Source organism: Schistocerca nitens, chromosome 1 (assembly GCF_023898315.1).
Source record: "Schistocerca nitens isolate TAMUIC-IGC-003100 chromosome 1, iqSchNite1.1, whole genome shotgun sequence".
NCBI lineage: Eukaryota > Metazoa > Arthropoda > Insecta > Orthoptera > Acrididae > Schistocerca > Schistocerca nitens.
Window position 1 is genome coordinate 1051464932 of NC_064614.1, and position 26971 is coordinate 1051491902.

Sequence of the window (26971 nt, forward strand, 5' to 3'; positions counted from 1 at the left end):
CAGTCCAGCGCTCTGCCGAGAAGAATAACACATGTTGCTTTCGCTATCTTGCGCTCTGCAGTGACAAAATTCACTCATGACGAGTTATACAGTGCAACAAGCAGTGGTACGGATGTCGCAGAACTAGGAAACTTCCGTAGCTATAGCTACTGTCCTGTTTTGTGGCCTGAAGCTGTCGCATACTGCCAGTCGCCTATGTCGCTTTTTTTTGGACGCAGCCTAACATCGGTGTTGAATTACGTTCGCCAGCTCGCCGATACCCACGCCATCTGAGGCGGCTGGCGCGCATAACTTACGCTGGCGCAAATTTTTGAGCGAATGGGGAAATCAATCATGCCGCGAAACATCTTATTCACGGCACACTTTCAAGGCAAATGGTAACAGACACAGAGTTGTGACATTACGCACCTTTCGGAAGTGGTTCCTGCCACGATGTCTGAGACGGAACCACGTGGGCAGCGCTTCCAAGCCACCGCTGTCCCAGTAGTCACTGCTCAGGCTGATATCGCCGTCCTCAACCGCCACAGGGAAGAACGAGGAGGCCGTGGTCGTGTCTGGCGTCTCCCATCTCGCTGTTCTCGTGCTCAAGTTCTGCGAATACATAGACACCGTCGCATATGTGCACACATTCTGTATCTTACTTGTAAAATTTGTCATCTAACTAATTATAGCATATGTTGCTCCATTTCAATGTCTAGGTGGATAGCTATTTAACGATATCCTCCTTCTCAGATTAGGGACAGCGCCTAACTTACAAATAGTAATTTTTTCTCCATAATGGACCACAGTCATAATGTACTGTAACTCCGTTGGTGACAATACTCTGAAAAAAAACTAACACATAAGTTTAATAAAATCGTTTTAGGAATTTTACCAAGTAATGCTATAGAGTTTCAGAATTTGGTCACAGAGCGACAGGTATTTACGAGTAATTAATATTGACTTCCAGCAAGGAAGGTGGTACAGTGCTGAGCACGCTGGACTGGCATTCTGGAACCACAGGTGGTCAGCATTCGTTTGTTGGGTTAGGACTTGACAACTCTGGGTTACCTGAGACGTGGAATGGTGAACGGCGCCATGTAAAGTTTGACAATGCTTCAGCGACCGCTGTGACCCTCCGAGGTGGAACGACGTGCGTCACAGCGATCTGGGATGCCTGCTTAACCGCCTGGTCGCGAGGACGGTACACAGCTTGCTACAAGAACCATTTGTCTGAAGGAGTACTGATGAGCTGCAGGACTGTTGAAGTGGAACAGTCGTTATTGGGCTACCGGTGGGGACCTGCCGCACTTCGGTTGTATAAGGATTACTCAGGCAACCAGGATTCTGTATGAGTGGACAATTTCCCTCGCATCTCGTGAGAGTGTGATGGAACCTTCGAAATTTAATCCTCCAATTACCAGCGTTCCTTGTGTACCGTCAGGAAATACTCACAACCACTCATCGAAACGAATGATGAAGGCTCCTAATAATCAATGAGTCGTAAATCAGAAACTGTGTCTAGTGATTAAAAGGAAGAAGAGACATTTGAAAAAGTGTCCCCCTTTTATATTCGTAAACGTGTAGGAGGGCTTGCTGGTACCTTAAAGTCTATTAAGCGGTTATGAAATGTTTCCTTATTGGTCCAGAGTAACAGGGCAAAGCAGGTGGAACTTCGCAGGAACTCAGAAAAACTGAGCGACTGTGACATAATATTTGAGTTGCATAACTCATTCACCTCAAGTAAGTGCGTGATCACATGCTATGACATTATGGACATAGACAAATGGTTCAAATGGCTCTGAGCACTATGGGACTTAACTTCTGTGGTCGTCTGTCCCCTAGAACTCAGAACTACTGAAACCTAACTAACCTAAGGACATCACAAACATCCATGCCCGATGGAGGATTCGAACCTGCGACCGTAGCGGTAGCGCGGTTCCGGACTGTAGCGCCTAGAACCGCTCGGCCACTCCTGCCGTGGACATAGACATTTCAGAACTCAAACAAGAAAGGACGTCACAGAGGATAGAGGATGGGAGCAAACAATACAAAGGAGTATTGAAGGAATTGTGATGAGGGCCTCTTTTATTGTGAAATTCAGTTCTACTATGCTGCCTGAACTCGTTACGGGGGTTTCCTCGAACTAAAGGTTAGGCCTTAGACACTTAAACCTACGCGATGCTACAAAGGCAAGGGATCTGGCCATACGACACTGTCTTGGCTCTGGAAGCTACCCAATCTGGAGCTGAGACTGACTTGCTTTTGATAAGGAATGGTAAATTCAGAAAATAAAAGTGACCAAACGGATCCCCTACACAGAATCCAAAAATAAATGTGACAAAACCCCTGGCCTTTACTAATTCGTATGCTTTCATGGTGCAGAAATGTGTAGCCAAGGTGAACGCTTCGTCGCAGACGGCATTCAAGGTACCATTACCCACCGCTTGTACCTGTATTTGCATCCGTACGTGCCAGAGTAAGATGAATAAAGACGTAGCGATCCAGGCAACTACGACAAAAGAGATGAGCAATATTTTCACAGTGAGCATCTCGAAGGCACCTCAAAAGCAGAATGCCTCTCAATGCCCTCTCTCCCCATCATTCTCAAAGGGAAAGACTCACAATGTTCAGGTTAAAAGCTGTCCCAGGTGTCAACAAGCCGTCATTCTGGCAGATATGACTCATGTGGAAAATATCTTGGATTTCAGTGCCTTGTCACCGGATCCAAGCAGCTCCTTCACTCCGTCTCACTCTACATGTGCCTTACCACCCAACACAAGGGTAGCGGTAAATCAAAATCACACAGCAGAAATGGATCCCATGTCTAATGTGAATGGATACAGGACTCACGTGGAGGAGTTGAGACTCCTAAAACAGAACAGGCCTTTTTGTCCCTGTTTCCAAGAGACTTGGTTTAAACAGAGTGATGCGCCTGTACTAGGAGGTTATCACCTGTACAGAAAAGACGACCCTAGCGGTGACAGGGCGAAACGTGGTGTAACACCATGCGTCAAGGACGCATTTCTCTCCTCATCTTTCACCTTAAACACTACGCTACATTTGGTTGCTGTTCTGTCACAGTGTGCTCTGTAATGTGCCTGTTGACTCTGAGGTCATCTTCTTCGTGAACTACCCCATTCCTTTTTCTTTTTAGGAGACTTTAATGCACGCAATGCGCTATTGGGATTTAACACTGCTTGTCTCAGATCTCACATACTTGACGATCTTACAGGAACTACAGGCCTTTTACTGATGAACATTGCTCAAACTACATGCTTTAGCACGGCTACTGGTTCTCTTACAACCACAGGCCGCATCTCATGCTCGCCTGTTCTTACAAACAATTCTCACTGGGAAGAGGATGAGGACCTTCGGGGTAGCGACCAATACCCCATCTGGATCCATCTGTACGATGGAGCAGATTTCAAAACGAAGCCACTGAAATGTCTGCTCAAAAAGGCTAACTGGATGCTTTACAAGCCGTTAGCTGTTTTCGATTAGTGACACGGCGTCCGGAACTGGGTGCTTCACATTACAACTGTTATCCACCACACTGCTAATGCATCCATCCCGAAGTCAGTGGTAACACGTTGTACGCAGCCTGGACCTTGGTGGAATGATGTGTGTAGTTGTGCATCCAGAGACAGAATGACGACTATTCGAATATTCAGTCGCCACCCTACGGATGTGAATCTTCCAACCTTTTGAATGCCTTGGACAACAATCTGGAGAACAATTTGGGAGAGGAAACACAGGTACTGGCTAGACGTCATGGTTCCTTCAATAGTCTCACTTCCGCAAATAAAGAATGGAAACTGTTAGGAGAATCTCAGGGTGGAACTCACAACTGCCAATAGCAGCAGTACGAGAGCAGGAGTGTTTCATAACATCACCGAGAGACTTCTCAGGCAATGGCTGAGTCGTATAAGATCATTACGCTCGATTCTAACCAGAGTCCAGTGTTCCGTCCTTATCACGAGACTCGCGTGAGGCATGTTTTTCAATTGAATTCCACCAAACATTGAGGAATACAACTAGCCTATGTCTCTGTGGGAGTTGGATTCTGCTTTGTCGGTGGTTTGTGATACCACAACCAGTCACTACGCGATAACGTACAGCATGTTGAAACAATTGTACGCGCAGTGAAGAGGTTCCTCCTTCAGCTCTTAATGGAATTTGGATGACAGGAGACTTTCCCAATTCATGAAAAGTACCTACTTTAAGCCTCATTTTAATATGAGGGAAGCATCGACTAACCGAGTAATTATCATAGCATTAGTCTGACCAGTTGCATAGGAAAGATACAGGAGCATATTTTCAAGCAGAATGTAGTGTGGCCCTCGAAATCAGGTTCCTACACACTCACTCTCAAAGCTGGTTCAGAAGATATCTCTCCACAGACTATAACCTGAATGTGCTCGAAGCAGCAGTTCAATATGCTTTCCTCTGTAAGCAACACCTCATCAGTGTCTTCATCGATTTAGAAAAGGCCTACAATATTTGGTACTCTATCAGAGAAAGAAAGAGAAAAAAGAAAAAAATCAGTGGGGGTTTCGTGGATGTCTACCCACTTTAGTACAGTCTTTTCTCACCGACAAGTATTTTCGATACAAATTGGGAGTGCCCTGTCTGACCGTTTTCAGCAAACGTAAGGTGTTACTCGTTGGAGTGTTCCAAGCGTCATGGGATTCGTCACTGTGATTAACATTATTACGTCCAGAGTACGGCGTCCTCTACTGTGTTCCTTGTTTGTGGACGACTTCTCCGTTTTCTGAACCTCTTACAACCTTCCAACCAGTGATCGGCAATTGCATTTGACGATCAGACAGTTGGAGGGAGGGCCTAACACAAAAGTTTTAAATTATCCTTAGAGACATTTGTTTGTGTTAATTTTAATCACTGCCACTCTCTTTTTAATTTACCCGTTTTAAAACTGGGAGCTACTGTTCTCGCTTTTAACAAAAAGTTGAAATATATTGGCCTCACTTTTTATGAGAAGCTTAAGTGGCTGCCACACCTTAAAGAACTGAAACTGACATGTCTCAGTGCTTTAAAGATCCTACAATGCGTCAGCCTTAGGTCTTAGGGAGCCGATAGCCACGTCTTCTTCAACTTTGCAAAGCCTTTGTGAGGTCCCAGGTTGAATAGGGACACCACTAAAATGTTACACACGGTATACCCCGAGGGGCTTTTCGCACCATACGTTGCTAGCCTGTGGTGAGCCTCTGCTGTCTATTCGCCGTGTCCTCCAAGTGATAGTCTACCCCGGACTCGATAGAATCCTTCTGCGCTGCATGGAAAGGCTGTTCCATCACTATTCACAAGCAATGAAGCCCTCTGGGAGCCATGCGAAGGAGAGTCTTGAGTTCTACATCTACATCTACATTCATACTCCGCAAGCCACCCAACGGTGTGTGGCGGAGGGCACTTTACGTGCCACTGTCATTACCTCCCTTTCCTGTTCCAGTCGCGTATGGTTCGCGGGAAGAACGACTGTCTGAAAGCCTCCGTGCGCGCTCTAATCTCTCTAATTTTACATTTGTCATCTCCTCGGGAGGTATAAGTAGGGGGAAGCAATATACTCGATACCTCATCCAGAAACGCACCCTCTCGAAACCTGGCGAGCAAGCTACACCGCGATGCAGAGCGCCTCTCTTCCAGAGTCTGCCACTTGAGTTTGCTAAACATCTCCGTAACGCTATCACGGTTACCAAATAACCCTGTGACGAAACGCGCCGCTCTTCTTTGGATCTTCTCTATCTCCTCCGTCAACCCGATCTGGTACGGATCCCACACTGATGAGCAATACTCAAGTATAGGTCGAACGAGTGTTTTGTAAGCCACCTCCATTGTTGATGGACTACATTTTCTAAGCACTCTCCCAATGAATCTCAACCTGGCACCCGCCTTACCAACAATTAATTTTATATGATCATTCCACTTCAAATCGTTCCGCACGCATACTCCCAGATATTTTACAGAAGTAACTGCTACCAGTGTTTGTTCCGCTATCATATAATCATACAATAAAGGATCCTTCTTTCTATGTATTCGCAATACATTACATTTGTCCATGTTAAGGGACAGTTGCCACTCCCTGCACCAAGTGCCTATCCGCTGCAGATCTTCCTGCATTTCGCTACAATTTTCTAATGCTGCAACTTCTCTGTATACTACAGCATCATCCGCGAAAAGCCGCATGGAACTTCCGACACTATCTACTAGGTCATTTATATATATTGTGAAAAGCAATGGTCCCCTAACACTCCCCTGTGGCACGCCAGAGGTTATTTTAACGTCTGTAGATGTCTCTCCATTGATAACAACATGCTGTGTTCTGTTTGCTAAAAACTCTTCAATCCAGCCACACAGCTGGTCTGATATTCCGTAGGCTCTTACTTTGTTTATCAGGCGACAGTGCGGAACTGTATCGAACGCCTTCCGGAAGTCAAGAAAAATAGCATCTACCTGGGAGCCTGTATCTAATATTTTCTGGGTCTCATGAACAAATAACGCGAGTTGGGTCTCACACGATCGCTGTTTCCGGAATCCATGTTGATTCCTACATAGTAGATTCTGGGTTTCCAAAAACGACATGATACTCGAGCAAAAAACATGTTCTAAAATTCTACAACAGATCGACGTCAGAGATATAGGTCTATAGTTTTGCGCATCTGCTCGACGACCCTTCTTGAAGACTGGAACTACCTGTGCTCTTTTCCAATCATTTGGAACCCTCCGTTCCTCTAGAGACTTGCGGTACACGGCTGTTAGAAGGGGGGCAAGTTCTTTCGCGTACTCTGTGTAGAATCGAATTGGTATCTCGTCAGGTCCAGTGGACTTTCCTCTGTTGAGTGATTTTAGTTGCTTTTCTATTCCTTGGACACTTATTTCGATGTAAGCCATTTTTTCGTTTGTGCGAGGATTTAGAGAAGGAACTGCAGTGCGGTCTTCCTCTGTGAAACAGCTTTGGAAAAAGGTGTTTAGTATTTCAGCTTTACGCGTGTCGTCCTCTGTTTCAATGCCATCATCATCCCGAAGTGTCTGGATATGCTGTTTCGAGCCACTTACTGATTTAACGTAAGACCAGAACTTCCTAGGATTTTCTGTCAAGTCTGTACATAGAATTTTACTTTCGAATTCACTGAACGCTTCTCGCATAGCCCTCCTTACGCTAACTTTGACATCGCTTAGCTTCTGTTTGTCTGAGAGGTTTTGGCTGCGTTTAAACTTGGAGTGAAGCTCTCTTTGCTTTCGCAGTAGTTTCCTAACTTTGTTGTTGTACCACGGTGGGTTTTTCCCGTCCCTCACAGTTTTACTCGGCACGTACCTGTCTAAAACGCATTTTACGATTGCCTTGAACTTTTTCCATAAACACTCAACATTGTCAGTGTCGGAACAGAAATTTTCGTTTTGATCTGTTAGGTAGTCTGAAATCTGCCTTCTATTACTCTTGCTAAACAGATAAACCTTCCTCCCTTTTTTTATATTCCTATTAACTTCCATATTCAGGGATACTACAACGGCCTTATGATCACTGATTCCCTGTTCTGCACTTACGGAGTCGAAAAGTTCGGGTCTATTTGTTATCAGTAGGTCCAAGATGTTATCTCCACGAGTCGGTTCTCTGTTTAATTGCTCGAGGTAATTTTCGGATAGTGCACTCAGTATAATGTCACTCCATGCTCTGTCCCTACCACCCGTCCTAAACATCTGAGTGTCCCAGTCTATATGTGGTAAATTGAAATCTCCACCTAAGACTATAACATGCTGAGGAAATTTATGTGAAATGTATTCCAAGTTTTCTCTCAGTTGTTCTGCCACTAACGCTGCTGAGTCGGGAGGTCGGTAAAAGGAGCCAATTATTAACCCAGCTCGGTTGTTGAGTGTAACCTCCACCCATAATAATTCACAGGAACTATCCACTTCTACTTCACTACAGGATAAACTACTACTAACAGCGACGAACACTCCACCACCGGTTGCATGCAATCTATCCTTCCTAAACACCGTCTGTACCTTTGTAAAAATTTCGGCAGAATTTATCTCTGGCTTAAGCCAGCTCTCTGTACCTATAACGATTTCAGCTTCGGTGCTTTCTATCAGCGCTTGAAGTTCCGGTACTTTACCAACGCAGCTTCGACAGTTTACAATTACAATACCGATTGCTGCTTGGTCCCCGCATGTCCTGACTTTGCTCCGCACCCTTTGAGGCTGTTGCCCTTTCTGTACTTGCCCGAGGCCATCTAACCTAAAAAACCGCCCAGTCCACGCCACACAACCACTGCTACCCGTGTAGCCGCTTGCTGCGTGTAGTGGACTCCTGACCTATCCAGCGGAACCCGAAACCCCACCACCCTATGGCGCAAGTCGAGGAATCTGCAGCCCACATGGTCGCAGAACCGTCTCAGCCTCTGATTCAGACCCTCCACTCGGCTCTGTACCAAAGGTCCGCAGTCAGTCCTGTCGACGATGCTGCAGATGGTGAGCTCTGCTTTCATCCCGCTAGCGAGACTGGCAGTCTTCACCAAATCAGATAGCCGCCGGAAGCCAGAGAGGATTTCCTCCGATCCATAGCGACACACATCATTGGTGCCGACATGAGCGACCACCTGCAGATGGGTGCACCCTGTACCCTTCATGGCATCCGGAAGGACCCTTTCCACATCTGGAATGACTCCCCCCGGTATGCACACGGAGTGCACATTGGTTTTCTTCCCCTCTCTTGCTGCCATTTCCCTAAGGGGCCCCATTACGCGCCTGACGTTGGAGCTCCCAACTACCAGTAAGCCCACCCTCTGCGACCGCCCGGATCTTGCAGACTGAGGGGCAACCTCTGGAACAGGACAAGCAGCCATGTCAGGCCGAAGATCAGTATCAGCCTGAGACAGAGCCTGAAACCGGTTCGTCAGACAAACTGGAGAGGCCTTCCGTTCAGCCCTCCGGAATGTCTTTCGCCCCCTGCCACACCTTGAGACGACCTCCCACTCTACCACAGGTGAGGGATCAGCCTCAATGCGGGCAGTATCCCGGGCAACCACAGTCTTAGTCCGATCGGGGGATGCGAGGGACGAGCTGGCCGTCCCCGACAAACCCCTATCCAGACCCCCACAGTGATGCCCATTGGCAACAGCCTCAAGCTGTGTGACCGAAGCCAACACTGCCTGAAGCTGGGAGCGAAGGGATGCCAACTCAGCCTGCATCCGAACACAGCAGTTGCAGTCCCTATCCATGCTAAAAACTGTTTTGCAAAGAACGTCTGAACTAATCTACAGAGAGCGCAAACAAATCGACAAAATTTAAACGGCTATTAAAATACAAGATTGCCTAGTAAATGCAGTAATGCTGCTACTTGCGCACTGCTGACACACTGCTCGGAAGCGGAAGGAGACTACGCGATTTTACACTATTCAGGTACTAAAACGCGATGCTACAACTCTCAAATACTATAATACGCCCGAAATTTATGTATCAAACAATGCAAGTACCAAAAACACGCAAAGAAATTAAGAATTAAACTATGTAAGAAATGAGTGAGCTAGGAGTATACGACTTGCTGCTGCAGCTGCTTATCCAACGGCGGCAGATTGGGGACGTTAAGGTCCAAAACCAGGGGCGAAGTAGGGGATCCCCTTCTCCAATAAAGAGGCCCAGGTTACTTTTCGAACTGACTGCTTACTGGAAGAATTGAGCCTAAGGTCACTTTTGTTTTAAATGAAATCTTACGGGATTTTATACTGCCATCCGGATTTTATCAGTTTTTAAACGGGTGTAGGCAGAGAGATTTTATTGGCTTCCAATTCGAGTTCGTAGACATTGTCCTCAATATGGGGCTCCCAGAGCAGTTGCAATTTATTAAGCGGAACTGTTTGCTAGCCTGAGGGAAACGGAGTAGATGAGGTGGCAAGAAATTTCTCATATCCTCACACTCTCCTAGTGTCCTTCTCGCTATTGGTCAGATGCAGCCATCAAATAGGATGATGATAGAATTCCAGGACGCTCTTGTTCTGTTCCAAAAACAGAGCAAGGAAGTAATTTTCTGCTGCGTTCCATGGCAGATAGGGATACGGGGAAACGGACTCGCTGGGCAGCTCCTTTCCACCTGCTGTTCGCTGTTAAGTCCCTGTGCTGGCTGTCACCTCATTTGTGGCGAAGAAGGCCATGTGTCTCTCACCGAGACTCAGTGGATGAAATTGACGAATACTAAGCTACGTTCCGTAAAATCTTCAGTACGGTCGTGGCTAGGCTCCTGCCGACCACGACGAGCTGAAGAAGTGTCTCTTGCAAGGCCTAGTGTGGTACACTTTCTATTAATCCATGTCTTTATCATACGTAGCGAGGAGCCCATTGTGCCACAGATGTGAGACACAGCTGTCAATACATCATATTTATTTTGACTGTGTGTTTTATATTACAACCAGAGGGCTGATTTGCGTTCTTACAGGATCTGCCCTCTATTTTAACCGATAACAGGGCGAGTTGTTTCGTGTTTAAGAGGTTTTGTTTGATTTTTTTCCCAACATACTGGGTATATGATTTTAATGGAATACACAGTGGCTCAGTCCAGCCACTACTACAGTTACCTTTCCATTTTTTAACCCTTTGTGTACACATATTTTATCCCTGATTTTACATAGACAACCTGCTGTGTTTCGGCTGACTTTTATTATATTTTTTGATGCTGAACTCACACAGGTTCTCTTTTCAATTGTCATGTATGGTCGTTCCCGATTTACTATTATTTTGTAATAGATTTTCACCAAGCTCGTTTGAGTACCATTCATGCAAGTGCGGTGATGACCTCGCTTCATGGCGTCCTCATCCACAAATCAAAATCACCATCATCAGGACAACGCTTAAAATTCATGTTCAGCCATCGAATTTTTTGCCCATCATTTCCCACATCGCTTCAGACCACTACCAGGATGGTTCCTTTGGCGGGTCATTACCGATTACCTTCCCCATCCTTCCCCCTGCCCGTCTATAATGAACTTGTCGTGTCCCCACCTTCCGACGCCTCCAGACATACAAAATATTCTATTCACATACCTGTGGACTTCTCACTGAAGAAAAGTTCTTACGATCCCGAAAATGTGTACTCTTTATCTTTGACTAATTAATGAATAGTCATCTTAATCTAATAGGATTGGCCTTCAGTACGTTTATCAACACATTTTATTCTGCAGCATTTTTTTGAGAATTCCCGTGCACCATATTTTTCATGCTCCTTTGGCTACAAAACCCTATTTTTCAATGCAATCTCCGTTCAGTGCGGTGCCCTTACGCTACCTCATTGGGACTGTCTGTTTGCCCATATAGTACCACTCTACTGGTCGACACCGGAGCCAACATCTTGCCTCATTAATAACCACCTTTCAAAATCCCGGAAGACCTTTACCATGACTCTACCGGATGAGGGTACAGCTTTGACCATTGCACCCCGAGGGACGGCATCAAACAGAATGACCCCTAACGAGTCCGTAAGACCATCGCAACGACTTTATCAGCTATGGGTGTGGCTTTTAATTTTTTCTTCAGTGGAAAGGTGGTGTGGAGCCGCTCTATGGACATCCGTTTTGTTTCCGTTTCGAAGTGGTCAAACCATGATTCATCGCCCGTGACGATATTCGACAAAAAGTAGTCGTGGTCAGCCTCGTAAAGCGCAAGCAAATCCGCACAGATTGTAATTCGTTGTTCTTCGTGGTCTTCTGCTAGGCGGCGAGGAAACCAGAGAGCACACACCTTTGAGTACCCCAATCGGGGGACGATAGTTTCAGAACTACCAACAGAGACGTGCAGTAGCAACGAAATGTTTGATTGTGATCCTTCGATTAGCTGGAATGATAGTATCCACACGTTCCAACACTGCAGGAGTCAGTCACATCTGTGTGTGGCCAGCTGGTACGCCGATGGTCTAACAGCACTGTGCAGTCTTATTGCGAAGATGACAGAAGCCTCGTCCAACAACTCAAGTGATTTTGTTCACAGCCTGGTTTCTGATGACATTCTACAAGTGCCAATGAATATCTACGATGTTCTAGTTTTCCTCCAAATGAGACTCGATGACAGCTCTCTGCCTGGAATGCACTCCCATTATAAACGTCATCTTGAATGTTACATGTTATTCCGCCACGTACTGGAATTTCGTGAATCTGCAAGGGCTGAGGCGGGAATATCCCACGATTTCCCACAACAAATTCCATAGTTTTTCCATCGAAACAGACCGAGAAATATGTGTTGCATTACTAATTTAGCACCCCCCCCCCCCTTTAGTCCCCAAATAAGTTCACCCAATAAATAAATACATCAAAAATGACCACTGGAGGTGGTGGTGGTGGTTAGTGTTTAACGTCCCGTCGACAACGAGGTCATTAGAGACGGAGCGCAAGCTCGGGTTAGGGAAGGGTTGGGAAGGAAATCGGCCGTGCCCTTTCAAAGTAACCATCCCGGCATTTGCCTGAAACGATTTAGGGAAATCACGGAAAACCTAAATCAGGATGGCTGGAGACGGGATTGAACCGTCGTCCTCCCGAATGCGAGTCCACTGGACGGTCAAGCGCTGTTACATGAGTCGATGTGGAGATTTGACACAATGGGACCAAGGAGTTGTCATGTTTGAACGTGCCTATGACGACACAGTGTGTGAAGTTGTTATCTTGTTTGGTATACATTGGTGAACTGTCCAGCGCGCCTACAAGGGATAGTGTACCACACGCAGCCATGTTACACGGTGTGTATGATCGTAAAATGATCCTGAAGTTGGGGAGTGGAGAAGAGTGAAACCCCTCAATAATGATTGTTTCAGACCCGAAACAATTGCTCCTGCAAATGAACGCGAATCCGTGTTAATCAGTTTCCCAGTAAACCTAGCGAACATAACTGCCTGTACTGGACATCAGGAGTCGGATAGTAGAGAAAAATTTAATGCTCGTAGAAGCACATAAAAATGCTCATCTACAGTGGGTAAAATAACACAGAAACTTGGAAGTACCTCACTGGAGTCGCACAGCGTTGTTCAGTGAATCCCTTTTTGCCGTTTTTCAAATAATACATGGCGTCGAGTGCAACGATGCTATGGGTTCTTGAATCCATAGTATATTGTGTGGTGCATTTAAGGTCACAGGTGGTTCTGTGATGGTTTGATTTTTCGTGCCAGGACTTGGAACCACTTATTATTGTTTCCTTGAACATGTTCAAGGATTTTATATCACCACTCTTGGAGAACAATGTCCCAGCGGAGGTTCGAGTCCTCCGTCGGGCATTGGTGTGTGTTTGTCCTTAGGATACTTTAGGTTAAGTAATGTGTAAGCTTAGTGACTGATGACCTTAGCAGTTAAGTCCCATAAGATTTCACAGACATTTGAACATTTGGAGAACAAGTGTTGTCCAACTTTCTATATATTCGTAATTGGTATGCTGTCTCAAGATGTCAAAAGCCAAAGTCTCAGGTTTACACATAGAGCTCCATGGCTTGACGAACATCGAGGCATCCCCTTGCATTTCCACTTGTCCTCTAACCCGCTTGAAGTTAATCCCATAGAAACTGTCTGGGTTTACACTGTAAGACAAAACAACAACAAACGATGCACAAATAAGTTATTACAATGGGACGGAATTCGCTAGATGTACATGTACAGACAAATAAATGTCTTCATTTTCAGGAAAAATTGATGATTTATTGAAGAGAAAAAACTTCACAAATTGAGCAAGTCAATACGGCATTGGTTCACCTCTGGCCCTTGTGCAAGCACTTATGCGGTTTGGCATTGATTGATAGAGTTTTAGTAAGTCTTCCTGAAAGACATAGATTCAAATTCTGTCCAATAGGCTCCTTAGATGGTCACAATTCGGAGATTGTTGGAGGAGACTGCTCATAATATGCCAAACATTAACAATAGGCGAGAGACCCGACGACTTCACTGGCCAAGGTAGTGTTCAAGGAACACGATGTCAAGCAGTAGAAACTCTCACACTCATACATAGGCTAATTTCATCATGCTGAAATTTAAGGGTAGAATACCGTTAATATACCTCTGTGCTGCAAAAGTGACGCGGATGAATCCTGATATGAAAGGTAATATCAAACCGGACTACCACTCACAGTTGGCGGGCTATAAGGCGGGCGACAGGCATGTTGGTATCCGACCGCTGTATGAAGTGTCTCCAAACATGTCTTAAGCCTTGAATCTCATGGGCCGGAGTAGAGATGTCTTCAGTGGCTAGTCCGGCTTGGAACTGAGTCCCGACCACCAGCGTAGACATGTCTGGAGGCCCACCAGATGGCGGTAGGATACCTAACTGACTGTCACCCGACATACAGCCCGAAAACCAGGAATGATGGCAAGGGGTGCCATTTCATTTCATTTCTATGAGTCGGGGCGTGGAATGTCACAAGGTTGAACGTGGTAGGGTAGCTACTAGATCTGAGAAGGAAAATGCAAAGATTCAGTTTAGATACACTAGGGATCAGTGAAATGAAATGGACAGAATATAAGGATTTCTATTCAGATGAGTATCAACAACAGCAGAAAACGGTACAACGGGAGTAAGATTCGTTCTGAATAGGAAGGTAGGGTTGAGAGTGTGTTACTGTGAACAGTTTCGTGATAGGGTTGTTCTTATCAGAATCGACAGAAAACCAATACCGAAAACCATATTTCAGGAATACTGTATATGCCGACGTCGCAAGCTGAAGTCGAAGACATAGAGAATGTATACGGTTATACTGAAACTGTAATAGAGTACGTAAAGGGAGATGAAAATTTAATAGTCAGGGCGACTGGAATACAGTTGTAGAGGAATCAGTAGAATAAACGGTTAGAGCACAATATGGGCTCGGGACAAGGAATGAGAGAGGAAAAAGACTGAGTTATGTAATAAATTTCAGTGGACATCTCAAAAAAGGGCCATCACAGAAGTTGGAAAAAAATAATAGGTGCAAAGAAGATAACTGCGAAGAAACCATAGGTAACAGAAGAAATACGTCAGTTGACCGATAAGAGAAGGAAATGCAAAAACATTCACGGAAATTCAGTAATACAGAAATACATGTCACTGAGAAGTGAAATGAATTTGAATAGCAGGGTAGCTAAGACACAATGGCTACATGAAAAACGCGAGAAAATCGAACAAGAAATGATTGTCGAAAGGATTAACTCAGCCTATCATTTAACATTCGGAAAACTATCATCGACACAATTCAGAAGACTGCAAGAGCTGGCAAGTGCGAGAATTATCGCAGTCCATGCATCAAAGTTACTTACAAGCATAATACACAGAAAACTGGAAAAGAAAGTTGCGGATGCGTTAGATGGCGATCAGTTTGGCTTTAAGAAAGGTAAAGGCTTCACAGAGGCAATTCTGACGCTGCAGTTGATAATGGCAGCAAGCCTAAAGAAAAATCAAAACTGGGTCTTAAGATTTGTGGATGTGGATAAAGCGCTCGATAATGTAAAATGAAGTAAGATGTTCAAAATTCTGAGAGAAAAGGGGAAGCTATAGGCAGAGACGGGTAATATACAATATGAACAAGAGCCAAGAGGGAATAATAAGAGTGAACGACCAAGAACGAAGTGCTCAGATTAAAAAAGGGTATGAGACATGGATTTAGTCTTGCCCCTACTGTTCAATCTGTAAATCGAATAAACAATAATGGAAACAAAAGAAAGGTCCAGGAGTGAAATTCAAAGAGAAAAGACATCGATGAAACGATTCACTGATAACATTGTTATCGTGAGTGAATGTGAAAAAGAATTAGATGAGCTGCTAAATGGAATGAAATGTGTAATGAGTACAGAATACGGATTGACAGCAAATCGAAGAAAGACAAAAGTAATGAGAAGCAGCGTACATGAGAACAGCGAAGAACTTAAAATCAGGATGAAGATAATGAATTCTACTACGTACGCAGCAAAATAACCAATGAAGTACGGAGCAAAAAGGACATCAAAAGCAAACTGTCACTGGCAAAAAAGACATTTCTGGCCAAGAGAAGTCTACTAGTATCAAACATAGGCCTTGGTTTGAGGAAGAAATTTTGAGAATGTACGTTTGAAGCACAGCATTGCGTGGTAGAAACATGGACTGTGGAAACTCAGAAGAGAATCGAAGGATTTGAGATGTAGTGCTACAAACGAATATTGAATATTATGTGGACTGATAAGGTAAGAAATGAGGAGGTTCTGGGAGGAGGAAAGGAATGTGAGGAAAACATTGACAAGGAGAAGAGACAGGTTTACAGGACATCTGGGAAGACATCAGGGAATGACTTCCATGGGAGCTGTGGAGGGCAACATCTATAGAGGAATACAGAACTTGGAATACATCCAGCAAATAACTGAGGATATATGATGCAAGTGCTACTCTGAGATGATGAGGTTGGCGCAGGTGAGGAATTCGTCTTGGGTCGCATCAAGCCAGTCACAAGACTGTTGACAAAAAAAAAAAAAAAATTAAAAAAAACATATAAAAAATAAAATAAAAAATAAATAAAAGCAGGGCGGCTTCGGTTATCATCCGCGACACACCAGTACATCGACGATATTATGCTAGACGTTTTGCTTCACTTCATGGCAAGCCATCCTCATCAAGATAATATCCGCCCGCAAAAGCCGAGAGTTTCTATTTCTTGTCTTCGTGCCTGTCATTAAGGTCGGCAGATCTCGCCACAGTTGAGAACGTTTGGAGAATTATGTGCAGCGTCGTCCATCATACTCGCAGTTTAACGATCCAACACGCAAAACTGGACAAAATTTGGCACGATACCCTTCGGGAGGACATCCAAATACTGCTCAACCACTGCCAAGCCGAATAACTGTTTCCATAAGAGTCAGAGGTGATTACGCGTTATTGACTTGTAAGTAGGCTGTTTAGGTTTTTATGTAGCTAATGCCACGTAGTGCTCTATATGAAAATCACTGACAGTGCTGTGTGAAGTCTGTGGCTGGTTTGTATTGTTGGAATATTTGATATTGTAATGTTGGACAGTTGGGTGTGAACAGCGCGTAGCGTTGCAGAGTTGGAGGTGAGCCGCCAGCAGTGGTGGATGTGGGGAGTGAGATGGCGGAGTTATGAGAACAGGCGATCTGGATGTGTGTCCACCAGAAAGAGTAAATTGGTAATACTTGATATCATGAACACTATTAAGGTAAATACATTGTTTGTTCTCTATCAAAATCTTTCATTTGCTAACTACGCCCATCAGTAGTTAGTGGTTCAAATGGCTCTGAGCACTATGGGACTTAACATCTATGGTCATCAGTCCCATAGAACTTAGAACTACTTAAACCTAACTAACCTAAGGACAGCACACAACACGCAGCCATCACGAGGCAGAGAAAATCCCTGACCCCGCCGGGAATCGAACCCGGGAACCCGGGCGTGGGAAGCGAGAACGCTACGCACGACCACGAGATGCGGGCAGTAGTTAGTGGCTTCATTAGTTATAATCTTTTATTTAGCTGGCAATATTGACGCTTGCTGTATTGCAGTAGTTCGAGTAACGAAGATTTTTGTGAGGTAAGTGATTCATGAAAGGTATAGGTTGTTGCCAATCAGGGCCATTCTTTTGTAGGGATTATTGAAAGTCAGATTGTGTTGCGCTAAAAATATTGTGTCTCAGTTTAGCGTTGATCAGAATAGTAAAGAGAGAAATATCTGAGTACGTTCAGTTTTGCTCGGCTGTTTCAAAATCAAATAACGTAGAGGTTTTCCAGCACTGTCATTTATAAATTTTTTCTAAGGGGATGTTTCAGACTTGCCCAATTTGTGAATTTCTTTCTCTTGAATAGCCGGCCGCGGTGGCCGCGCGGTTCTGGCGCTGCAGTCCAGAACCGCGGGACTGCTACGGTCACAGGTTCGAATCCTGCGTCGGGCATGGGTGTGTGTGATGTCCTTAGGTTAGTTAGGTTTAAGTAGTTCTAAGTTCTAGGGGACTTATGACCTAAGGTGTTGAGTCCCATAGTGCTCAGAGCCATTTTTTTTCTCTTGAATAAATTATCCAATCTTTCTGAAATTGTAAGAAATTGTTTATCCGAACATTTACATGTATCAATTTTGGTATGATTCGAGTAATTTCTTGGGAGCGAGTTACTTTTAGTGTCTTAGAGTGTATGTCGAGATCCTAAAATACTGTAATACTACACTATAAATATTAATTTGCGCATATATACTAATAAAACTAAACTTCCCATTTATTATTATTTTGTTTCGTAATTTTAATATGAGACAAAACAATGTCAGTACTGGTAATTGTAACGAGATAGTGTTGGCATTCAAACGATGTTGCAATATAACACGAACATAATTTTAATCTTTTCATCATCGTAAAAAAATTTAACATGAGCTACTGCTCTCAAAATCCTTAAAGGAACTGACAATATTATAAACACTTATTAAATTAAAAATTAATTTTAAACTGAACACGGAAGATATATAAATAACGTTTGCCCTCGTAGAACATTTTGGGTGCTTCGAGAATAATTAGCACGGTTTGTACGAGCATTTCCCGGAAAGTGATGTACCGCATTTTTTTTCTTCAACAGTTCTTTATTGAACACAAGAAGAATTACACACACGAAAGAATGGTATTTTATCTACACATCATGTTCTTCTAGGTAATCTCCATCTCGTTCTACGGCCTTCCTCCAGGGCGAAATATGGTACCAATCCTTGTCCTGTTGGCATAGCCAGTGCATCACTGTGTGAGTCACCTCCGCATCGTCATGAAAATGTCTTCCACGAATGGCATCCTGTATTCTTTCCTCGCGAACGGCAACATCAGATTGCTGCAACTTGTCAGGTGTGACAGTCGTGGAGGGTCTGCTCGACCGCTGCAAATCGTGGAGCTCCGCCGAAGCGCCTTCTGATGACGTCATCCTCCGTGCCCAACGACTAACTGTACTTCTGTCGACAGCAGATTCTCCATAGACCTTGCACAAGCCTTTGTGAATATTCCCCACAGTTTCTTTCTCTGCAGTGAGAAATTCAATGACGGCACATTGCATGTAACGTACGTCACGTACAGACGCCCCTTTGAAACTGGCTGCAGCTACACTATCCTTCGGAAGAGACGGGAACCTGGCGCGCTCACTCGGGAGACTTTAAATATTACATACGTAACGTTTCGCATTCGTAACATTGTTTTCGGCTGAGAAAAAAGTGCGGTGCTTTACTTTCTGGGCAGCTCTCGTGGTGCCATCGCCTGCCGCCTTTCGCGTTAGACTCGTTTTGCTGCTGAAAGAGTTAGTAGCAAGTGAATCTCTTTGCAGACGGTGGTTTTGGAAGAGACAATGAAACAATTTTCAAATCTCTACGTTCGACCTGAAAATGGTTCAAATGGCTCTAAGCACTACGGGACTTAACTTCTGAGGTCATTAGTCCCCTAGAACTTAGAACTACTTAAACCTAACTGAGACATCACACACATCCATGCCCGAGGCAGGATTCGAACCTGCGACCCTAGCGGTCGCGCGGTTCCAAACTGTAGCGCCTATAACCGCTCGGTCACCCCGGCCGGCTTCCACCTGAATCTATGTTTATTTTGTGATACTGAGCTGTGTTTATGAGTGTGGTTTGGTTCACGCATAATGAAAGTAAAACCTAATATTTTGAAAACAAAAATTATTGCTTCAATCCTGTATTAATAACAACCCGGGATCTGATAGTCGGAACTAGTACGACGCCGAACATCAGAGGAACTGACGCCATATACACGTTAATTAAACTACATTTGGTAAAATGTGTTGATGTCCCTCTTAAAATGATTATACATTTTCGTCACTGTTTTGTGCACTCTCAAGACATGTCAAGGGCGGTAAGCATTTTCTACGTACTTAATTAGCAGAGAATCGTTAAACATGAAAGCAAATTTTTGCAGAGTTTCATATAGTCTTATCTAATAATACTTTGTGTGCTTTGCGGTATGTGCGACACGTGGAAGCGACATGAAGGGTTATGTTCCACTGCCCTTCTGTACATCTTTTATGAGATGCATATAGCAAGTCTAGTTTTCAGAATGAATACTCACTCTGCAGCACAATGTGAGATGTTCTGAAATTACCTGGCAAATGAAATCTGTGTACCAGACCGGGACTCGAAACACGGACCTTAACATTTCGCTACACGTACTCTGCCGACTGAGCTCTCGAAGTGCGGCTCATGGCCCGCCTGCGTAGCTTTATTTCCGCCAGTACCTCTTCTCTTACGTTCCAGACTTCAGAGAATATCACCTGTATACCATGAGGGCTCTGGTCACTCAGATATTGGTTTTTATTGCTGTGGGGGAGTAGTGATGGGGAGGGGAGTTTAAGTATCTGTCACCTTGATTGTTTATTTAGTGATATAATGGTTAAAGTAAATTACTGTTAGATATACATTTGTGATTTTCAAGCCAAATTTCACCATGGAGGCGCGGCGTTGTCCGGGGATCAACTTGTTAAGAGTCTACGAAGCTCAGATTCGCTCTCAATTTGACGAGGACAGCGTTTCCTGGTCTTACAGATCGAGTGAGAGCGGCTTTGGATAAGCTCCTCGGCGTCACCGCAGAAACTGTTGGTGAGGCATGCGGACTTTCAAATAAGTAAAAATGAGTAGTGTGTTGGCCCTCAACTACGTACCCTCCGATTCATAGTTCAAATATTAAAAGTTTTGCCTGGTTTCGTTATCTATGGGCTGGGATGCGTAGTTGCCACATTACAAGCCAAATACTGCTGAGTCTACAGTATACAATATGAATACACACATGAATCGAATGGTTGAAGGTTCTTATCATTCGGCAATTTCGAATTAATATAGAAATTTGTAAATGAAAAATTGCAATCAAATAAAATCTGCAGGTACTATTTTAACGACATAAAATGATGAGTACGATAATAGAATTACTTTTGAGAATGCGGTATATTTTTGCAAAACACTTATTGGTGTCAATGGTCCAGCAAGTAAATAAAACATAAGTTGAATAACAGGGAAACAATAGATTCCTACTGCACATAATTAATTATGAACGACAACGTAGCTTGTGAGATATTCACTTCGAGACGCTCACTACGTCTTCACTGTAGAAGCCACGGAAATCCCGTAAGTGCACAAGTCGGCACTCTATTTCTGTATGTCGCAACCACGCGCAAACCGCTCTACACTCTCCAAGTCTCTGCCGCGACCGTGCATTCGTTGCAGCGTCACGTCCAGCATTCAGCCATGCCCTCTCGCGTACCGTCCCTAGCGCCGCATTCTTCAGAACTACCCCTCCATTCACTTTCGTAGCCGCCTCCCTTAGTAATGAGTGCTGTGATTGGCCATAGCGCTCCCTCCATGTCTCCAAGCCAATGTACACTCACAAACGGATTGAAACACATACGAAATACTGGATTTACATTTAAATAAATATTCCTACAGGTGGACCATAAACACGCTCTAACACACTTTATTAAATACATTAACAATAAAATAAACACAAATCAAAAGGATAGAAACAAAGTAGGCCTGTAGCTTAATGTTTCTATGATTTCTAAACACAGTAAATAATTAACCAATTTCTTTATGAATAGTATATCTCCGATATAAGCAAAGACATAAATGAATAAATATAAGCATGCTGCTACCATTTTTTCATGTAACTGTGGAGTACTTATGGCCTGACGTGATCAATAGTAATCGGGCACTTTGACCTCCAATAACTCATGTACTATACAAGTTACATACCTGTTATTTATATCAATTTAGGTTTACACTAATAGCTTTCTAAAGACACGTCGATCGACATAATCAGATGACACGCTTACATTTTGGAAATCCGTTGCTGGGTGTTACAGTCAGATACTAAACTTAAATAATAATAAACTAATAAACATATTGAAAATCTGATTAGACCATCAGAATCTTCGCGCAAATAATGGTAATGTACATGTTTCCTTTTGGGGTATCATTATTCCCCTGGAAACTATTAATTTCTATATGAACTGTGAAATGCCTGCCATTAAGGTTTCACAAAGTCCGCCATCTTTGGCACTCCCGACATACAATTCTCTTTCATCGACACAGTGTCAACATGGAATTCGCAGCCACGCGCTCGGGCTGGACCCTTCTTGCTGCGGCCAACGTCCGGCATCACGTGGTCAGCCTTCCGAGCGGCCCGCACCCACTTAGCGGCCCGTGCGACCACGCCAACTTCGAACTTAGAATATTTTCAGGGCACCACAAGTTGCCCGTTACCTCACAGGCAGGAGACGCGATGCCACATTAAACTGCTGCATTTGACAGTGTAGTTCTGAACATAGATTTTCTTGACGGCGCTTGTCCCACTTGTAAACAACTCGCTCGCCTTCAGGCACTGCTTTTGCGTTGGGAAAGTCAGATTAATCATCTTGGCCATTTTAAGCCTGATGCCAAACAGTTGTAAATTATTCAACAACGGCAGGGTCAGGTTACCGAAGTGCAAGATGTTGCATACCTATTTGCTTTAGAGGATGTAGCAAGTTCGAGTGGGGACCAGGTTTCTCATACCCAAGTCCGTTTGAGTAATCCTAGTCAGGAGCTCACTTACGCTCAGTCCCTTGGTATGAGTAATTTCAGTAAAATACCACACCCTATAGGAATTTTACTGAGGGAAATTGATAAATAGGCTACTGAGTCCGTGAGCGACATCGACGTGGTTTTATGGCTTTTGGTTAAATTTGAGTGTCATCCGGACTCATTGAATTTGCCTCATGATCAGGTTCTTCAGTTACACTATCAGTTAACTAGCGAAAATCTGAGCCAAATATTTGCTGATAATTTGCGCGAGGTAAAAGGGTTGAAGGAGTTATGTCAACGGGTGATTAGTTTCAAGCTGTCACCCTATTTGAACAACAAGTTGCAGTGTCAGCTGCAATCAAGTAATGAGGCCTTGAGTAACTATAAAAAGCGGTTCATAACCTCTGTTTTGGCCTTAGAACTGCAAGTTCCCGAGGGACAATTTGTTGGTAACATACTGGAAGGGATGAGGCCCGAGAATCGACCTCGCATCTCCTTTGCTTGTAAGCCCATTACCTTTGATCAATTAAGCGCTTTGGATTGCAGCATTGAGGGACCTTGTTACACCGATAATCATCGAGTTCAATGATCTTTTGGTTTATTGGGAGCAAGTGATCGTTCCGTCTAACCCAGATTCGACAATGCCCGGCGACAATGATTTAATGTCTGTTTTTGTTGCCGGTAGATGGGACATTTTGTTCGTGAATATCCGGTTCACTGAAAAGGGCCAGTCCCAAAATTCCCAGCTGCGAGTCTGGATGTGGCACACAGTTTTAATCTGCCAGGTAGATTCAGATCAGCGCACACTTCACAGCAGGGTGAAAATACAATTTTGAAAACTGTCCTCAAGGCTGCGGCTAAGCCCTGTCTCCGCAATGCCGTTTCTCCCAGGAGTGCTAATTCCGCGAGGTATACAGGACAGTTACTGTAAAGTTTGGAAAGTAGAAGAAAGAGGTGCTGGCGGGTGTGAAGCAGTGTGGTGACGGGCAGTGAAGGAGAGGGCGTCGTGAGCCTTTCTTGGATAGCTTAGTCAGTAGAGCACTTGCCCACGAAGGGACCTGAACCAAGTTTCGACTTCTAGTCTGACAACCAAGGTTCGACTTCCAGTCTGGCATACAGTCTTAACCCGCCAGGTACTTTCATAACAGCAATTATAGCTCTCGTAACTTGAAGCTTTTCAGTATACAGCGTTACTCAGCTGCATATAACGCTGGATTTTATTGAATCCGGAACACCTTCAAATATCATGTGGAAGATTTTCGTATTCTCTCGCTCGCTACGTACAGGCTATTAGTCCTACTTAGCAAATTATCATGACCTTTTCGTAGGAAATTTAGGCTGGCCTGTGTGGCCGAGTGGTTCTAGGCGCTTCAGTCTGGAACCGCGCGGCCGCTACGGTCGCAGGTTCGAATCCTGCCTCGGGCATGGATGTGTGTGATGTCCTTAGGTTAGTTAGGTTTAAGTAGTTTTAAGTTCTAGGGGACTGATGACCTCAGATGTTACGTCCCATAGTGCTCAGAGCCATTTGAACCATAGGAAATTTAATGCAGTTAAAATTTGTACTGGAATACGTTTCAGCTAAATTCCATAGTTTTGAAATTATTCAAGTGAAACATTCAAAAGGTATCTACAAACTCAGTTATCTAGGATAACTAGAAAACCGTGCCCTTCAACGAAGACATATCGCAGTACAGATTTTAACAATATTTAGTGCTGTTTTTCTGGGGAACGCTGGGGGATGCGTACCCCTAAACTTTTTCGTCGACAAAGTAATCTTTTTATGCTGTTGAGAAATTAGAAGAGTGCCAAAGATTTATTTCACAGACGTAAATTTTTTATTTCATTTTCTCGTGTTGGTAATTGCAACAGGAACAGTACCAGTGCAGTTTTTGGTGGGAAAAGCGATGTCGTTGACTGTTTCAAACATTTCTAATCTGTGGCAACCGTTCTCGACAGCTGAATCGCTGGCAGCCAGTTCGACAAGCATGTGGTGATCTCGCCCGCTAATAGTGAGCGATAGATGTCTCTACAGTCCCACTACCATGATCCTTCGCGATTCATTGCCATCTTTGTTTTGTTGTTCTTTATTCGTTTGCGTTTGCTGGTCCGTTGTGCGAAGTTTTACAGTGTGTCGTATCTTTCGTTGCAACTTTCAATTTAAGTTGTAGGTGACAGATGAGCAGAAAACTAGCAAACTATTTTACTTGTTCTCCTGCATCTAAAACACCAAAAACTGTCAATAATTCGTGTGCGAGTGTAAATCCAGGAAGTTCAACATCAGTGGATGACGAAAGTGATGACGTCATGTCTAAAAGCAGACGGGTAGTATCCCATGCTTCAGTTATTAGTAATTTTCACTGCATTATATCCAATGTCGGAGTACCCTTAAACTTTTGTTTTAGGGAAAAAGCACTGGCTATATTAAATTTCCTACAAAAACGTACCTTTTATTTTCTCTGTAGGTCTAATGGTTTGCGCGTATCGACAGAGAGAATATGAAAATACTACACATGACATTTGAAGGTGTGCCCTGCTATATAAAACCCATTCGAAGGCTCATCTGAATCACGCTATCTAATATCCATTGGTGAATACGAAAGATTTATCTGCTTGAACAAATGGAGATTTACTACAAATACCCAACGACTTCTACGTAGCTAGATCAAGTACTGGAAGTGAGGATAGCAAGAACAATTTCAATCAGCATAATATGACCAGAAAGAGGAAGTCTAGCATAAAGATTTCTTTTCAACTAACTAGCCAAAAAGTTAAATATTAACGTAAACTTTTGATCCTCTACTTTATTTTCTAGGGATGGAGCACGAAAGAAAGGAACGTAAACAGAGAAAGAGAGGGAGAGAGGAAGACGAGGAAAGAGAGCATCATGTGTGTGAGAAATAATTCCAAATCCTGGCAGAATTAAAATGTAAACTTCTGGGCGTATTCGTTACAGTTTTATTAAATGTTTAATTCTTTTGTAGCATAAAAATGGGATCAGATCTGATCCCACCGATAGGAGGAATATTCTCCAACAAAATTCCAAGATGCTATAATGTTTTTGGTATTTAGTACCATTCTCAGTGATGTGCTTCTAGAAACCTACACTTTTTATTTCAGCTGTTAACGGTTCTCGGTTAGTTTTCTTACGTCCTATATTTTGATTATTTTATCGGCAGTGAAAGCGTGATGTTACCAAACCTATTATTAATAACGCCAGCTACTGTACACACGCTGCTGTTCATACCTCGGGTGAGACGTGCTGGTGCTGCTGCTGCTGCGTCTGGTCATCGTTTTTGTTGGAGTGGTTCCGCGAGTGGTTGCCAGGCAGCTCCACCATGGACACGGCGACGAACGCCTCCTGGTGGTGGCTGGCGGCGGCCACGGACTGCGCCTCGGTTACTCTGTGGTACGCGAAGTGTCGGCTGCAGAAGCGAACAGCATTTGCAGCAGCGAAGTGTAAATAGCAATGACTCGGAAGAAAACAAAAGCTTTTGATGATATGGAAAGGCATGTCACTAATATAATCTGGTCACGAACGAGTGGACATGATTTCAAAAGGGAACAGTATAGCCATGACGACAGATTGGGGTTGTCTGTTACCTCTGAGTGGGCGGCGGGTTGTGGGCGGCGCCTGCTGCGGTGACCGGCGTGGCGGACGTGCTGCGACAGGGAGGCGGCGGCGGCGTGGGCGGCGGCGTAGCAGGCATTGGTGGGGGCGGAACTAGGCCGCTGTCCGGCCTGCATGCACAAGCAACCTCACTGTACTCTCCACAACACACCTCACAACTCACGCACTGACTCGGACTAGCGAAGCAGCGCAGGTTAGATGCCGATCGCTTACAAATTACTAGGTGCATTCTTAAATTTCATTGATGGAAATGGAACGTGCCACACGATGGAGCAGAGGTCCGATACCTTTCAGACTTTGTGGGAATGTTAACCACACGTTACGTCGTTATTGTCTTCAGTCCGAAACTGGTTTGATGCAGCTCTCCAAGCTACATTATCCTGTGCAGACGCCGGCCGGAGTGGCCGAGCGGTTCTAGGCGCTACAGTCTGAAACCGCGCAACTGCTACGGTCGCAGGTTCGAATCCTGCCTCGGGCATGGATGTGTGTGATGTCCTCAGGTTGGTTACGTTTAAGTAGTTCTAAGTTCTAGGGGACTGATGACCACAGCACTTAAGTCCCATAGTGCTCAGAGCCATTTGAACCAACCTGTGCAGACGTCTTCATTTACGACTTACCACTGGAACTTACATCCTTCTATATTTGCTTACTCTAATGATCTCTTGGACTTCCTCTACGATTTTTACCCGCCCAAACTTCCCGTCAATGCTAAACTGGTGATCCCTTGATGTCTCAAAATGGGTCCAAGCAACCGATTCCTTCTTCTAGTCAGATTGTGTCAGATTGTGTCACAAATTTCTATCATCCCAAGTTCTGTTCAGTGTCATCTCATCGGTTAAGTGAGCTACCCAT

The 26971-nt window shown here is 44.2% G+C and overlaps 1 protein-coding gene across 2 annotated transcripts in view; it reads right to left on the reverse strand.

Annotated features, from left to right (window-relative positions):
• The window catches only part of LOC126238059 (ecdysone-induced protein 75B-like), a 626856-nt gene that overhangs the window by 17258 nt on the left and 582627 nt on the right, over positions 1-26971 (reverse strand). For both annotated transcript variants that reach the window (XM_049947766.1, XM_049947765.1), the window contains 3 exons: positions 26092-26229; positions 25736-25913; positions 409-591 (listed from right to left, as the gene is read on the reverse strand). In XM_049947766.1, the coding sequence (XP_049803723.1) occupies positions 409-591; positions 25736-25913; positions 26092-26229 (499 nt within the window). The remainder of the gene's footprint in view (positions 1-408; positions 592-25735; positions 25914-26091; positions 26230-26971) is intronic.